This window comes from Perca flavescens, chromosome 12 (genome assembly GCF_004354835.1).
Source record: "Perca flavescens isolate YP-PL-M2 chromosome 12, PFLA_1.0, whole genome shotgun sequence".
NCBI classification, from domain to species: Eukaryota; Metazoa; Chordata; class Actinopteri; order Perciformes; family Percidae; genus Perca; species Perca flavescens.
In genome coordinates this window covers 26,175,665-26,192,627 of record NC_041342.1, presented here as the reverse complement: position 1 = coordinate 26,192,627, position 16,963 = coordinate 26,175,665, and the positions used below count along the sequence as shown (strand labels likewise).

General features: G+C 39.2%; 1 protein-coding gene and 1 long non-coding RNA gene across 2 annotated transcripts; one reads left to right on the top strand and one right to left on the bottom strand.

Annotated features, from left to right (window-relative positions):
- The first annotated feature begins 658 nt into the window (after window positions 1–658).
- urod (uroporphyrinogen decarboxylase) lies at window positions 659–11,281 on the top strand. Its single transcript, XM_028593320.1, has 10 exons — window positions 659–878; window positions 2,780–2,892; window positions 3,474–3,553; window positions 4,219–4,281; window positions 4,914–5,111; window positions 5,231–5,392; window positions 8,201–8,335; window positions 8,757–8,857; window positions 9,522–9,588; window positions 11,009–11,281. Exons 1-10 carry the CDS (start codon window positions 856–858, stop codon window positions 11,171–11,173), a joined length of 1,107 nt encoding a protein of 368 aa, XP_028449121.1. The 5' UTR covers window positions 659–855; the 3' UTR covers window positions 11,174–11,281.
- On the bottom strand, window positions 3,819–15,981 carry LOC114565332 (uncharacterized). Its single transcript, XR_003693892.1, has 3 exons — window positions 15,590–15,981; window positions 10,967–11,147; window positions 3,819–5,362 (listed from the first exon to the last, which is right to left on the bottom strand). It is a non-coding gene; the product is annotated as an uncharacterized LOC114565332 (long non-coding RNA).
- Between the last annotated feature and the right edge of the window lie 982 nt (window positions 15,982–16,963).

The window sequence follows — 16,963 nt, the reverse complement described above, 5'->3', positions numbered from 1 at the left end:
TCACTTTTTTCCAAAAATGAACTGATCAAAGATTTTAAACTCAATTTGTCACGACCTCCTTGTATTCAAGTTAATTTCAGTGATTTGGGAGAACTATAAAGGCACAAGCTTTGTGTAGCTTATGCGTAGCTTCATGCCCTTATTGTCAAAAAGTACACCCAAAAGAAAGGATAATAACATTTATATTTTAGCAATTTATTATGTTAACATTGTATTCAGAATTGATTGCATATTCATTGCATAAAATGTAGGCCTATGATAAGCAACCAAACAAAGATCAGTGGCTCTATATGGACCTTTATTTAGTATCTTTCTTTAACAATCATTCTGAGACCACACAATACTGGAAGAGAAGTGAGAAGCATGTAGGCATTGTTGGGCTGGTATATGTTTAGTTAATATAAATAATAACTTTATTATTTAATTCATGTAGCCTCTTAACAAGTATGTTGAGACATTTGGAAGTAATATATACTATTTTACAATATAATACAGTTTCAGTATAGAAAAATAATAATACTAATAATAATGATCTTATAGAAGAAACAAACAATAGAAAAACAAAAGCATGAATGTATATATATATATATATATATATATATATATATATATATATATATATATATATGTGTATGGTATTTTATTTTGAATCCGCGGCTCCGTTTCCTGGTCTAGTCACATGGTCGCCCAAGATGGCCGCGCCCTGGAGCGACGCAGTGTGTAACCAGTAACAGCAGACAGAGTTGTGCAAACAAGTTTGAATGACAGTTGGAGCTGCAGGTCGCAACTGACATCTGTAGAGAGAGACAGAGGAGCGTCTGACTGTCCGCCTGTCACCTCCACATTCCCGCCGACATGAGCAAGGACGGTTTAATCCTGTAAGTACTTCTGTTGTTAGCCTAAACATACAGTAGAGTGTAGCATTATGGTTTATATAGCGCCTGTGTGTTATCAGGGAGCTTTAACTCTAGCATTGTGGCTGCTAGCAGAGTGACGTTATGAAATGTGCCTGTGTCACTCTTATGAAAACATCTCTTCACACGACATGAATTGAATCTAGCTCATGTTGACCGTTTATAATGCTGTATTCCCCAAACAAAAGTAATATTTCCCGGTCATTAATGCCAGCTACGTTCCCTGATATACGTTACAGCTCTGTCCTTTATGGAGAACTCCCATTCACAAAGCCAGTTTAATTTTCTCTCGCTCGCATGCGTGAATTCCCTTTGCAACATAAAGTATTAGCTTTAACGAGACATTGGCATCTTCTGATAAATTTGGTATATAGACAATTCATTAAAGAGAAGCTAGTTCATTATTTAAAAATCTAAATGTTATTTATTGTTTTTTTTAGTTGTGTATAACGTTTCTTATATAACTTCCATAGTGCCGTCTATTGAGAAAACATATGTTGTGGGGAAAAAAACTCTTTTTCTTGGTATTGTTAACTAATTGCTACTGGATGAGAGCAGAATAAGTGGATCACAACTTTTTCTGAGTTATCCCATTTTTTTTTTTTATTTCATTTGAGTGAAGAGTCTAACAGCTGTGCTAATCGTAACACAGCTGTTATATATGACATATGTCATATAGCCATTTTAAGTGCCAGAGGTAAACTGAATTTAAATTACAATCAAGTAAACATGATTAGTTTTGTTTGGAGGCTTCAGTGGTCTGCATTTTAAGTCACTGGAAAGCAATTTTCTTTTTTGTTAGTGGTCCATATGACAAATAACAGTACAATTTATTGTAATGCATCACTAATGCTTCCAAAGCAGACTTTCATTCAACCGTTGTCCTGCTGCTGGAAGATGATAAGAGGGCAGAGGAGTGTTATCTCTCATATCTCTCATCTCTGTCATTGGCAGCCCTTCAACTGGATGCCTATATGATTGCTGGGGAAAGGGAGGGGTATGCCTGTGTGTTAGATAACTGAAGCGTGGTACCGTATTGTAGCCCCCCGGGCTAAAGTGATTAGGCTACTGCCAGTCAAACCCCACTGTCATAAAAGTCAATTACTTTTTGAAAATGAAACTTTGTCAGATTTGCATTATAGCTGGACAATATATCGATATTATATGAGATAACGTGATATGAGACTAGATATCGTCTTAGATTTTGGATATGGTAATATGGTGATATGACATAAGTGTTGTCTTTTCCTGGTTGTAAAGGCTGCATTAGAGTAAAGTGATGTACTTTTCTGAACTTACCAGACTGTTGTAGCTGTTCTATTATTTGCCTTTTCCCCACTTAGACATTATCTCCACATTACTGATGATTATTTAACTAAAATCTAAGTGTGAAGATATTTTGTTACAGCACCAATTGTCAACCCAAGAATATCGCCGCAATATCGACATTGAGGTATTTGGTCAAGAATATCTACATTAAAGCTTAGTAACAATTGGTGTGACTATAAACGGGATGCCATAGAAACAATGAATGTGACTTATTGTCCACAACAAGAAGAGATCACATCCCTGTGTTTTTGAGTAAACATTAACATTACTTACCTGTGGGGTTTTTTTTCTGAGCTGCATTTGCTCTGACACTGGGTATTGTTGCTCTTTTGGCCACTTTATTTTTAAATGATTTTAACCCACTACTGCACTGCGACCGTGCTGTATTGGTCAGCAAACCTCTGCGGCATTGCGTTGATTTTGTTCTCGTTCTCTGTAGCAATGGTTGTCCTCTCTCAGTTTGATGCAACATTACTTAATGAGCACAGTGAAAAAACTGATGCTAAACCTTTTGGGTTTTTATTTTTTCTATACAGGCCCAAGGACTTCCCCCAGCTCCAGAACGATACTTTCCTGCGAGCAGCACGAGGAGAAGAAACTGAACATGTCCCTGTCTGGTGTATGAGACAGGCTGGAAGATATCTCCCAGGTACCGTGATCAGTGCTTCTTTCTTCTCTGTCCTGAAATACAGTTTTCTCTCTTAGGGTTGTGCAATGAATCGAAATGTAATCGTGATTATGATTTCGGCTCCCAATGATCACGAAAAGAGAATAATCGAGAAAAACAATTATTTAGCTCATTACGTTTTGCAAGTAAACGTTTATTTTCTCTTGTGTTCTGAATGAAAAAAATAAAGTTTCAATAGGAAAAGTATTAATCCTTGTGTGGGACCACAAAAGGGTTAAGGCAAAGTTCACAGTTGTAGGTTTTTTTTTTTTTTTTTTTTTACTGTTGATTTATTTAACTTTTTCCACTGTTTTTTAATTTCAATAATTGCAACATCTTTCCAGGAGTCAACGAGTAATCGTGTTAATTCATCGGGATTTCAGTATTGACCGAAATAATCGTGATTATATGACCAAAAGTTAAAGGCTTTCTTTGCGTCATCGTCTTGTTTTTCTTTCGACTTGAAATAAATGTCTTTTAAACGGCACCATTTTAGGACAAAAAACATTAAGACATTTAAGACATTATTAAGACATTAGTGTTTTGTTGAAACTAATTTGCAGAGTTTCGTGAGTCCAGAGCGGGGAAGGACTTCTTTGACACATGTCGGTCCCCAGAGGCCTGCTGTGAGCTCACTCTACAGGTAAAGCATTGCTTTTCCAAGTTTTCATGAAAAGTCTAATTTGAATGATTTAAATGTATATTTAGCTCCAAGACAGCAGGTTTTAGGCTATCTCCAACATGCAAGTACCCTTTGTAAATCAAATTTATTTATTTACTAAAACAAAATTACTGAAAAGCTGATCAGAAGCACTTAAAATATCTATAATATCAAATATATAGCAAACCACCAATGAAATAAACCCAAAAGATATCATAATGTGTAGAAAAGAGAGAGTTCTCCGCGCTTCTGCAAACCACAACAATCCGGTACAACTCATATCATAATGTGAGTTTACTTATGTTTTATTTTGTCTAAAAGATCACATTTCCATCAGTTGACTAATTTTGATGCCATTTGCCACAATGCATTTTTGTTACTTAACACCAGCTTGAAAGAAGAAGCTCCAACATGCAAACAACCACTGGAAATAAATGTAATACATTAATTCACTTTTAATATACTTAGTAATAGTACAGTAGTACATAAGTAGTGTTATATTGGGTTGAGATGATGGCGTGTTAATAAAATATCTTACCACCTATGCCCAAGACACTACGCAAGACAGTAAACAAAAATCACAACCACCTTGTTATTTTTACGTTATCCCTTTTCTTTTTTAAATGTCTAACTTTTTTCACTTTCAGCCTCTGAGGCGTTTTCCCTTCGACGCTGCCATCATCTTCTCTGACATCCTGGTTATCCCACAGGTAAACGACAACAAGCAATCAACCTAAAGACAATACATATTTTTATGTAATATCTTTGGAGAAGTGGAAGTAGCATAATAACATTGAATCAAATTGCTGTGTAATTGTAAAGGTGTTTGCCTCTTTTAGTTTATTGTTCCAGTTTTACGGCCCACAAATGTACCAGAGCTTAAAGGGAAGTGAATAGTTGACCCACCGTCATCAGACGGGCAAAAACAAAAGTTCAATGTGACAGTAATGTTGCTCCGGGCAACGGTTTGCTATCAAGTTAGCCATAACTACTTTATTAGCCAGTGATATGTGGTAGTTGTGTATCTATCAGCTTGTATTGATGTTTTTTTCTTCTGTCCCCTAGTGGCCAAACAATATTAATGCACCTTAATTAGCATTTTGTTGTGTGCATATAGGCAGTTAGCTTACCTGGTAATTAAAGACAATTTGACATTAAAAAAAAATTACATTTTCCAAGTTCAAAAGCCATATACAAACATGTAGCATAAAATGTATTAGTAATATATGACGGGGTTTGGTAGTTTTTGGGGCACTCACTCTCCGTCTCTCTATCTATATCAAATTGCAGCCGTCTCTCAAGAAAGAAATTCTTTCATTCATTTTTTTTTTCCTCCCTCCAGGCCATGGGTATGGATGTCCAGATGGTGGCAGGTAAAGGTCCTACATTCCCGGAGCCCTTGAAGGAGCCAGAAGATCTGCAGCGTCTGCAGGCCAAAGTGGACGTGGACAAAGAGCTGGGCTACGTCTTCAAAGCCATCACACTGACCAGACACAAGCTCGAGGGCAAAGTGCCACTCATAGGATTCACTGGAGCTCCGGTTAGAGATGATACTCACACATTTAAAGATGAATAGAAAAGCATGAAAACAAAAGTAAATTAAATAAAATGTGATTTTTCTTTTTTTACTTTCCCCTCTTTTGCTGTGTCCATCCACAGTGGACCCTCATGTCCTACATGATTGAAGGCGGAGGCTCCAGGACCTTCTCTAAGGCGAAGCGGTGGCTCTACAGACACCCTGAGGCCAGCCACATGCTGCTGAGGATGCTGACCGATTTGATCGTGGAGTATCTGCTGGGACAGGTTTCAGCTGGAGCTCAGGTTACATCCCTTGCCTTTTAAATCTCAGGAACTTTAACAAACTGCTTTGTTTTGTAACTTGATCAAGTTGAAAGAGACAGCCTGCAGGTTTTTTTTCTGATATGTGCGGAGCTAATTGTTGACAGAATGTTGAAGATTTATTATGGTTGAAAGCCTCAGAGATTCAGTATAAGGCATATTGTATGGAGTATGTCAGAGTTTGGACATTAGTACTATTTGCTGATTGTGGCAGCTCCTACACACACTCCTTATGGAAACAAACCTGCTTCTCAGTATCAGCACAAAATGCGGTTGATGCAGCATTTTCTTTCCCCAAAAACAGTTGAGCACAACCTGAGAGCACAAACCGGATTATTACACAAAGTCTAGACAATGTCACACCAGCAGAGTACACTGCTGTACAGCGGTATTTGGGGGAGAGAGAGAGAGAGAGAGAGAGAGAGAGAGAGAGAGAGAGAGAGAGAGAGAGAGAGAGAGAGAGAGAGAGAGAGAGAGAGAGGTTAACTTAAAGCTGCTATAATCAATATATTAAATAATCTCTCTCGCTCTTTCTATCTATATATATATAAACAGTGGATCAAATGACTAAGTGTAATATAACAGGGGTTTCTTGAAGTGACAAGTCCGCATAATTATCACCCAATTCTGCAGTTCCCCTCAACGAAGCATTTTAGTGTTTTTTTAAGCGATTGTTTTTGGTTTTCTGGAACCCTCTACTGTTTTGGTTCAGTCTCGGCTTGTATCAGCATTGTTTCTAAAAGCTGCAGGCTGCTTTATTCAGCAAAGAAGGTCTGATAAATTAATTCAACGCTACCTGTCCAGCACCAAACGGGAGTCAGACAATGTTAACTGCTAGCTGGTAAACAAACTGGAACATTAAGCAGCTAAAGAGCCAGGTATTCCCCTCAGCAGTTGGTGGAGACCAAAACAGAGCTAGGAGAGTGAGTATTGGACTTGCATTCAATCGGTTGGATGCTGACACAACTCTACATTAATTCTAATGTTGCTCCCAGTCCCAACTGTTTGCTGACTTGCTGGCCATATTAACTTAATAAAGTGATAATATGTTAATGTTGTGTTTACAGCTTGTTGTGCTGCCAGAAAATCTGGTTTAAAGGGGTAATAGAATGCAAAACCGATTTTACCTTGTCATAGTTGAATAATGACAGTTTGGTGGGTAACTAGGACATACATAGAACCTCAAAATCCCATTGACACCTCTTTCCTCTGCAAATCTCACAATTTGAAACTGCCTCTGAAAACGGGCGAAACTGAACAAAGCTAAAAGTTGACGTCAACTTCTCAACTCCTCCTTATTTGGCTCTACCTTCTATCTTTGTAACGCCCCAAAATTTACATAGGCTACTAACTGATCTGAGGTCAGTTAGTCTTCTGGGTCGGGCAGAGCTCAGAAATTGTTCATCTGCTGTTTTACCACTAAATTCACTTCTGAGACTTTTTTTATGCGAGAAATCAACTACGTAGGAGGTCAGATATGGGCCGTTTTACGAAAATTGATGGCTAAACCGGCCAGCTGTGAGGTAGATGGAGCTCCGTCACGGCTGGCAGCCCACAGTGCTCGATACCCGCGCAAAGTCACCATTTCTGGATTAGTGGACTACCAAACGCTGCTGCCCTGACAGAGCTCCAGGGCCTGCAGCTTCCCTCTTCCTGATAAATGGCTGTTCTGTGTAAGTGAGGGCGCGGTCAGCGAGCTCGTTATGCCCGCAGTCTCTTACCACAGGTTCCAGTTAGTCTTGTAACGGATAGCTATGTGTATTGAGTTATTTAAACAAACGATCGGGGAAATAAACACCTCTTGTCTGCGAGTGAGCTGGATGGAGCTCTATCAATGAGAGCAAGCTAGCTTGCCTCCTCCTAACAAGACATCTAAAATTCACAAAAATGCATTAAATTGAAATCGGTTTATTTATTATTTATTATTAATTAGTGTGACTGTAGGGTAAGTCACATTAGCTACAAGAGACAGAGACAAAGCGACAGGCTACCATTAATTTTCAATGGGAGTGGCCGTTTGCCAGCGACGAGCTTGCCGCTGCCACGAGCAAGGCGGGGCCAACATAGACAAGAAGTCTATTTTATGCAAATGCTGAGCAATGCGACAAAGCGACAATCAGAGTAAAGGTAGCGTGAGGGCAGCGTGACGTATGTCAGTTGCTCGAGTCGAAGAAAATAATTCAAGATGGCGGAAAACGCTTCAGGACATCGTATTTCTGTATATATCTGATATGTTTGGCATTTTATCTCATATTTTGTTACTTTTATCGAGAAATAAATACTTTTAAATCCAAAAACATTGTTTTTGTGACTTAATACCTCTGATGTAACTTTTAAGACGTGCTTGAAGGTAGCACCGGAGAATTTCTGTTTACTGTTGCCAAGCAACCAGGGGTAGGCTAGGCACGCCCAGGAGCGCCCATAAGCGAGTGCATGTTGCTCTCTTTTGTAGCTAATGTGACTGTAGGGTAACTTTGCAGTGTCTGAAATATGAGACTTGCTTTCTCGTCTCCAATGTGTTTCTATGTGGTTCGCTCAAACCAATCAGCGCGCAGCTCATCTAAATATTCATGAGCATACCATTTTTGGAAGAAAAGCTCTTGTTACAAATAGGGCCATATTCACAGGGTAGTTAAGGGCCCATAAAATAGCATTCGGGCAATTTTCAGCCCAACTAATGTTACATATCCTATTAGGAGACCTTAAGGAACAGTGTGAAATACCCTATATAATCATTCTATTACCCCTTTAAAAAAATCTTATTTTTTACTCTCTTTACTCGTTGTCCAGGCTCTGCAGGTGTTTGAGTCCCACGCCGGCATTCTGGGTCCGGTGGAGTTTCAAGAGTTCTCTCTGCCTTACCTCCGAGACATCGCTCGCTGCGTCAAAGATAAACTAAAGGAGGCAGGAAAGGACGTTCCCATGGTGAGACGCAGCCGCACACATAGTGTGTTTTATTTTTAATTCCTCATATTTCTGTATGTGTTCTTCTTGACAGTGTCAGTGACTAATGATGTACGCCTGCTCATCATCTGAACTGCAAATGAGTCAAATGTGACATCTCTCCTGCTACTCCTGTATTTTTCAGTTTGTTCTTACGTTATATCAATCACTTTCTATATTAGTTTGACTACTCTGTTCTATTCTTACCCTCACTCTGTTGCTTTGACTACACTGTTTCCCCAAGAGGGATCATTAAGAATTCATCAGGTCTATTATAAATAACTTTTCTGCTTTATCACCAGAAGATGGCAGCATTTCACCATAAATGCTTCATCATGATTTCTGCTAAAGTTGCTTTTGAAAATCTACTCTTCTTACTTTTCTGTACTTGTGTGTCTTGCAGATTGTATTTGCAAAGGATGCTCATTATGGTCTGGAGGATCTGTCTCAGTCTCATTATGAGGTGGTTGGGCTGGACTGGACCATTGACCCACGATCAGCACGGTAAACGCACGCATGCACACGCACACCTATACACAGAGCTAGTTCTAAAAAACATAATAAAACCACCTAAAAATCTGAATACAAACTGCCCCTTCTAACTCCAGTGTTACATATGGCACATCAGCCCATCGGCTGTTTCTGAAATAGTAATAGAAATCTGAATTTCAACCAGAGCTGTCTCCTCAGGTTGACGCTTGTAAGATTTAAAGTGTCTCTGAAATGTGAGCGGGGAATAGAAAAGGATCAATACACAAATCTCCTCTCCTCACTCAGAAGCAGATACAGCCTCAAAATCCACTGTCATGGTCAGACTGCAAAAACAAAGAGTTTAAGGCTGAATACATCTCAAGGATGCATCTGTTGTCGCAGTTGCTGAACTAATCATGAACCACACTGTTATGTTTCCTGAGGAGCAGGTTAACCATTAGTGACCTCTCCCTCGTCCCTGGCTTGTCACTGGGTGCAGGATTTAAGTCAACAAACGTCTGTGTTTCCTGCTCATCAAATACTTAACCTGTTGGTTAAAGGATTAGTGTGTGTGTGTGTGTGTGTGTGTGTGTGTGTGTGTGTGTGTGTGTGTGTGTGTGTGTGTGTGTGTGTGTGTGTGTGTGTGTGTGTGTGTGTGTGTGTGTGTGTGTGTGTGTGTGTGTGTGTGTTCTCTCAGGGAGCGCACAGGAGGGAAGGTCAGCCTGCAGGGAAACATGGACCCTTGTGCTTTCTACGCTCCAAAGGTAACCTCCACTCCCACTTTGGTTTAGGCTCTTACATGGACAATGGCGTAACATTTTTCTTCTTCAAAAACATCTTCATTTAAAAAAAAAGTGTGACAGCGGTGGCGCAAATCCTTGTTCCTTATGCAAGAACATTTTCATATTCGAATTCTAAATTTTCTTAACTTTTTTCCCCGAAACTTCTGTAAAGCGTGCTAGTTCCCATTATGCATTTGTTTTTAGTGTTATAACCGTAATTAACCCTGATCTGTGTCTCAAACTATGCCGTGGTGTTTCCTTGAATTTGAAGGGGAATTGGGCCTGGAAAGTCCTTGACAATTCCTTGAATTGTGGTGTTTAAGGTGTGGGAACCCCGTGTGACAGAAGGAACTATCAGCACAGTATGACCAGTACGACTGATCTGGACTACTGAAGTTTGTTTGTACAAAGTTCTGTTAAATCGCTCGTACACGCCACCTTAGAATAAATCTGTTCTCATCGGGGGTTCTTGCGTGAAGCCCCTTGTCTGATCCTCACAGACGTCTCACTTGCATAATGTAAGAAAGTCGCACATATCTTTAAAAACATCTGCAACTTTTAGCTTGTTACTTACTATGCACGTTTGTTTTTCTAATGCCAAAACTGCAAGACCTCTCCTTAATCCCAAAACTACAATTAGGTCTTTGTATGTTCTTCCATTTTAGAGCAATTATATGTTTGTCCCGTAACAGACAGGAATGAGTTTGTTTCCTCACATTTACTGGAACATCTTCAGTGTACATTTCTTTTATCACATTTAATTGTCAGGAATATTGGGATTAGAAAAGGTGTAATACAACAGGTGTAATGTTCTTTTATTTTATTTATAGTTTGGCTTTGGGCTAGGAGACGCGTCTCTTCTCTTAGATCTCTATAGAGATGTCTGTGTGGAGACAGTCCCTCCATGCAGAGAGATTAAAGACCCTTTTCTTTATAACCTGCTAATAATATATCCTAAAACATGCACCACTGACCTCTGTCCTGTAAATGGTTAAGTGTGAGCTGCTTAATGAGCGTTTCAGAGCAGAATTTAGTGTTGTTTTTCATGAGATACAAAAGAAAGGAGGGGAAATAACAGACAACCCCACTGCTATTTTCAGCCCCCTGCGTGCATGCTGTGAATCCTATTTTCATCCCACAGTATTGCAATTCATGTATTTCTACATAATACAGTGAAGTGCTATAATTCATTCTGACAAACTTTTGTTTACACACAGTATGGCAATTTATAACCTCTTCATTATAAGTTCAGAAAGATTTGTCCTCTGACCCAGTTTGAGCAAAGTATATCTCAGACACTCTGACTTATTATAAATATTAGAAGCCGACTGATCTCCAAGGTGTGTTGGTTGAGCCGTACCTTTTTACATCATCTCTCCTTCTCTCCCCTCCTCTCTATCAGGAGCGCATTTCAGACATCGTGAAGAAGATGTTGGAGGGTTTTGGCACGAGGGGCTACATCGCCAACCTCGGCCACGGCCTTTACCCCGACATGGACCCGGAGAGCGTGGGCGCCTTCGTCGAAGCTGTGCACCAACACTCTAAACAGATGATCAAACAAAAGTAACGATGGATGTGAGGGAGTGTGTAATCCCAAAAAACATCTGATGATAGTGACGGAGAGAATTTACAATAATGCATTATGTTATTAAAAAATAAAACATTTACAGCTTCACGTCTCATTACAGGAGTTAAATAATCCATTCCCCGGGATTTTCTCAGAGGAAAAATACAATAAAAACACTGTCCTAAAGATTACTGGGGGGAGGGGGGAGAAACATAGTTTACTGCATTCTCTTCCTGTCTAGATTTTCAGGATAAACAAGATGGTGGTTTTCTAAAACAAGATTTTCTGTTCATCTATAATATGTTGATCCGACCAGGAGTGGATTATGTGTTTCCATTGAAGAGGGTGGGCATCATTTATGCACGCACATGAAATTAACAACACATTTAAAGTGTATGGGATTTGTATTAATATTGAATATATTTAAAAATGCTCAATCCAGCTTTGACTTTTTTTTAAATTTATTTTATTAAGATATTTGTCATCCAATCAAACTCCAGCTAATGTAATTCGAGCACATACAAATACAAATAGAGACAAACCTTTATAAGCTCTTAATAGCTACAGAGCTTCATAACGGAGCTCTTCATCAGGACAAGTGGCTTCTTTGTCCTTGAACAAAAAAAAAAATTATCCAAACCAAAGCTGGTGATTTGTAAAAGGGTTTCAGCATAAGCACTACTGCAGTTAAAAAAAAAAGAAATAATCAAATTTTAAGGGAAAATGTCAGCACAGCAGTTGATCATTCCACCATCTAACATTTTAACAGGGAACAAAATCCCCCGCTGGATCTCAGCATGAAGAGTTTTATTTTTACTCCTGCGGATAGTAAATCTGCTAAGAAATGCACGCTGTACAAGAAGATGCCTTATGCTGTCTTTCTATCTTCCACCCTGAATCAGTTTGTATATTTTTGTTTTTTAATTCATCAACTCAGACTAGAAGCGGTGGCTTATAAAGTGAATCGCATTGTAAGCATCCTAAAAGGTTCTGTCCAGTTAAATAAAGATTTATTTGATTTCTGGTGAAATTTGTTGTTTTTTATTTTATATGAGCCATACGGCCTATAGAAGATGATGTTTAAAATCTGTGGCGATCCTCTTTAACTTTATATATATTGCCATAATCAGGTTTATGACCCAAAAACTAATGACATTCTCATCAGCCTCACTTTGTGTTAAACAGCATAGCTGTTCCTATGAGTAGAGCTCTACAGAACTGCTAGCTAGGCTGTAGACTTAGTTGTAGTCTTGTTAATAATCGGTCTATAAACTGCTAAAGGTAATTAACCCTCATTGTCTTCGGGTCAAATTTGACCCATTTTCAAAAAGTTTCTATACCAGAAATTTGGGTTTCTTTCAACCAAATTGTCAAAAAAATAAAGTGGATGGTTCCATGCAACGCTCTTCACAAATAAAATAAATGATCTGTTCCCTACTTTCATTGAATTTGAGTGTTTTATTCAATTTTATAGCATTTGAAAAAAAAATGATAAAAGAGCATTGGAAAAAGTGTCAAAAGAAAACGTCAAAGTGCTGAAAAAAATTGACAAGTGACAAAAACGTAAAAGCTTCAAAAATGTTGGTAAAAACAACAAAAAAAACTAGGAAAAAGGTGACAATCAACAAAAACATCATAAATAGTGACAAAAATCTTGGAAAAAACGGACAAACGTTGAAAAAGATGACCAAAACGTTGAATTTTGTTTTGTTTTTTTTTGACCCAGAAAAACAAAAAGTTGCATGGTCGTCGACAACACAAGGGTTAAAAACTACAATGCGAAATACCCAAAGGTAAAAAGGTTGCACACACAAAGATCTACAGGAGAATGTGGACTAATCTCAATTTCACCAATTTATTCTGGTCACGTCAAACGAACATGCTAATGTTTCGGCCTAGTGGTCTTCAACAGAGCGTCTACGTCCCCTAGAACGAAACGTGTTTGACGTGGCCAGAATAAATTGGTGAAGTTAAGATTAGCATATACTTATGTAATATTTGGGGTATATAACATTGTAAATTTATGAACTTTGGATTAGCGCCACAAACAAATACTGGGAAAGCGCATCCTCTCAAAGACCTAACTAATTGAAAACTACATTTCTTTCCTCTGACTATCCACTTACTCTATCTTCCTTTCCACCTGGGTCATATGTGTTGTAATTTAAAGGAACGTACTTAGTGGGACATTAGCTTATTCACCGTAAATAACAAGGTCACGTGAGAATATAGTTCCCACTATGTATATGGTTAGAAGATGGCTGTGACTATACAAATCACAACATGCAAATAGGAAAATGTTGGCATTATTTTGTCACTTATTGGGAGGAGTAGGCTAGTTGGAGCCGGTTACCTCCAGGATCTGGGCTAAGCTAGGCTAGCGGTGGGTGCGTCAGACAGAGATGAGGAGGGAATGTATGGACTTATCTAACTATCTAACTTATCTATCTGGGGAATACGGTCAATAAGCTAAAGTCCCAATAAGTTGGCGTGTTCCTTTAACAGCAATTGAAAATTGTACCACAATCATTTAGGAAGTGAAGCTTACGTATTTTCCTAAAGGTGCACTTGTAAATCCAATCTGATAAAAGGTGCCGAAATACTCTTAATGCACATTTCAAAAAACCACCCCTTACATACTTTTTGCTTGTTGTGATGGTTTCTGCATCAGAGTTGTTTCTCCTGACTGCTGATTCGAGGCTGGGGCCTGGCCCAGAAAATGGGACAGAGACGCGACAGTGACTGGGGCTTTAACTGGGACAGAAGTGAGACGGTGTCCTGCTGCCTGAAGGTGTGTGAACACAATTTTATCATCCAGTCTGAAGTCCTTGGAGACTGCTTTGTAATGAAGGTCTATTTAAATAAACAGCACAGTGTGGCATCTAGAACAACATTAACTAATAGTTACTTGGATTTTTCTAAAACATTTAAGCTTTAAAAAGAAAAATAGGTTGCCAACAACAGTTTACTAATAGTGAGAAATATGTGAAAGCGCACATCTTTGAAATGTAGATTTCATAATACTGATTGATTGATAAAAACAATACTGATTTTGACTATGTGTATATGTAACGCTGGAGAGATAGTCTCTTCACTCAGAGAACCAAGGTTACAACGTAACCGAGCAATCTAGGAGCATTTTCCAGTAATCCACCTTCCCTGCATGGCCTTGAAAGCTATGAGGAGTTTGCAATGTTCTGACAACATATTACATCATTTGCAGGTTGTTGACTTGTTGCTGGAACATAACCAATGTGACCCCAACTAAATGTTTCTATCACGGCTGTTGGAGGCAGGCTCCAAGACAAGTTTGGCTGTTTCTATTGAAGTGCATAGGCAAAGGCCCTCCAAAAAGGCAAAGCCTTGAAGACCCTCCGGAAGTACATAGACACAGACATATTTTTCTACAAGTTCGGTGCTCAGAATCAACATTCAATTAACCTTACATCGCAAGTAGGGATGCAACGATTATAGATTTTGTCGGTACGATTATAGTCTGTAGAATAATCACGGATTCTCGATTATCACAATTATTATGCATTCATTAATTTCACTACTAATGTATAAAATCACATGAACACTGTTATTTATTGCTGCCCTTTTCAAACAGAAACAACAGTAACAGTTTTGAATGTTTTGAAAACAATTAGGTGATCAATCATTAACCTTTTTATTTAAAATAATCTGAAAAGATTAGAGACTAGTGGTGAATCCGTCACACCACAAACAAAGGCCAAATTGGCAACAACAGTGTTGTCCAGATGATGGTTCAGTGGATATGACACATTCCTTTGGTGTTGGAGATCTGGGTTCGATTCCCACTGCAATACATCAACTAATGTGTCCCTGAGCAAGACCCTTAACCCCTAGTTGCTCCAGAGGCGTATGACCTCTAATACATAACAATTGTAAGTCGTTTTGGATAGGAGCGTCAGCTAAATGACATGTATTGTCCTTCTTAAGAAGAAGTTGGCCTTTTTTGGGCTACAAACAGCTCTGCTAGCTGGTGTGTCTAAAAGTTGGATGAGCTGCTCGACAAGATGCACCTGTCACAGGGAGATTCGCAGCATGTTGCCAAGGAATACATGCGATGGAGAGATCTTTTTGCAGCCTTATGTCCCGTAGGGGATTAAGAGGAGTAAGTAAACTAACGTTTAGTGGTAACGTCAGAGACATGATTTAGCTGTTGCTGAGTTTTGACTCGTAGGAACGTAACGCTAATGTCAGCTCGCTCACCTACCCAGATAGCAAAAAATATCCGCAAAAATACGTCGGCTTCTGACTCGTTAGCTGTTAGCTAACTGTAACGTTACCGTTAACCTTGAACAGGCTAACGTTTGCTGACTGGTAACGTTAACAAGCTAACAAACAAGTAACAACAACGTTAACAAACAATAAAGTTGCTAGCAAGCTTACCAACTTGCGTTGAATTCCCCGTTGCTGCTGCGGCTGTCGTGAGGTCAGGGGCTGGCTCTGCTCTGCGTTTTCCTGGTGTTTGCTTACTTGACGTAAGGCAAAAAAATTGCAGCAGTATCCCACCACGTGACGGTCTGGCTACTAGCTACTCCACACAGTTAATTGGCATTTCTTTAATGTTTTGGTACTTTCAAAAGTTGATGTAGTTGTGCAACTGAAAACTCAGATTGGACAGATAGTCTAGCTAGCTGTCTGGATTTAACCTGCAGATATCTGAAGAGCAGTTAACCATAGTCCTCATAAATCCACCCGAGTTTGAAATACCAAAACGAAGAAAGCGTTACGGACATCCGGCCGGAAATAGTGAAATCCAGCGGAATTTCCGGCGGCAATGGAGCAATCCTGGAAGTGGAACGTCGTGGAGAGAGCCCTTCTACTTCCGGTCCATTGGACCTTAATACGGAAAAAATATGAACGAGAGTCAATGGAGAGATAATAATTATTTTTTGATCCCGTTTGAATTGAGCCATGGATTACAAATATGTTTGTCAATTTAAAACATTATTTTTCAACCGAAGAAAGTCTCAGTTTATTGTTGAACTATTGAAGTATAAGACTGTGAAAATACTTCATTAGAAAGACTACACACTTCAATGTCTCATGGATGACGTCTCGCTGAAGCTAGAAAGTCTCTGTGTATCGTACCAGGGATGTAACATTACTCTAATGAGCAGAGGATCTCGCTTGTTCTTTTCTTCACTGGATAAAACACAGCAGTTAAGATAACGTTACATGTGTTGTTTAACAGAGCTAAGCTAGCTAGCTAGCGAGCAAGCCGAGCATCAAGCTAGGTGAGGTAGATTGTGTGAGACGGGAGATGTAGTCCACTGAGCGGTTTCACACAAAACTAAGTGGTACTATGACAAACCTACGGCTAACTGAGACTTTCTTCGCTTGACAAATTATCTTTTAAATTGACGAACATCATATTTGTAATCCATGGCTCAATTCAAACGGGATCAAAAAATAATTTGCTTCTCCCCGTTCACTACCGTTCATATTTTTTCTGAGTTAAGGTCCCATGAGGTCCACCGGAAGGGGCGGGACTTTGGCTCTCTATACTCGCGGTGACCGGCGTCTGATTTTGTGTGTGTAGCGTGTGTTCGCACGCGAGCATTTATGTAGTCAAGGACGTTTAATAAATTGTGATGGTGTCGCATCAGTAGGTCTGTGAACGACAGTTGCCGTTTTTGACATCAGAATTTGAAGATAAAAGGTTTTTACTTTGCCTGGGAACCAGGCGAATCTGCGCGCTCATGTTTTATTTGCTCTGTCAGATGCTTGGCAATTTGGTCTGGCAAATTGGTCACGCGA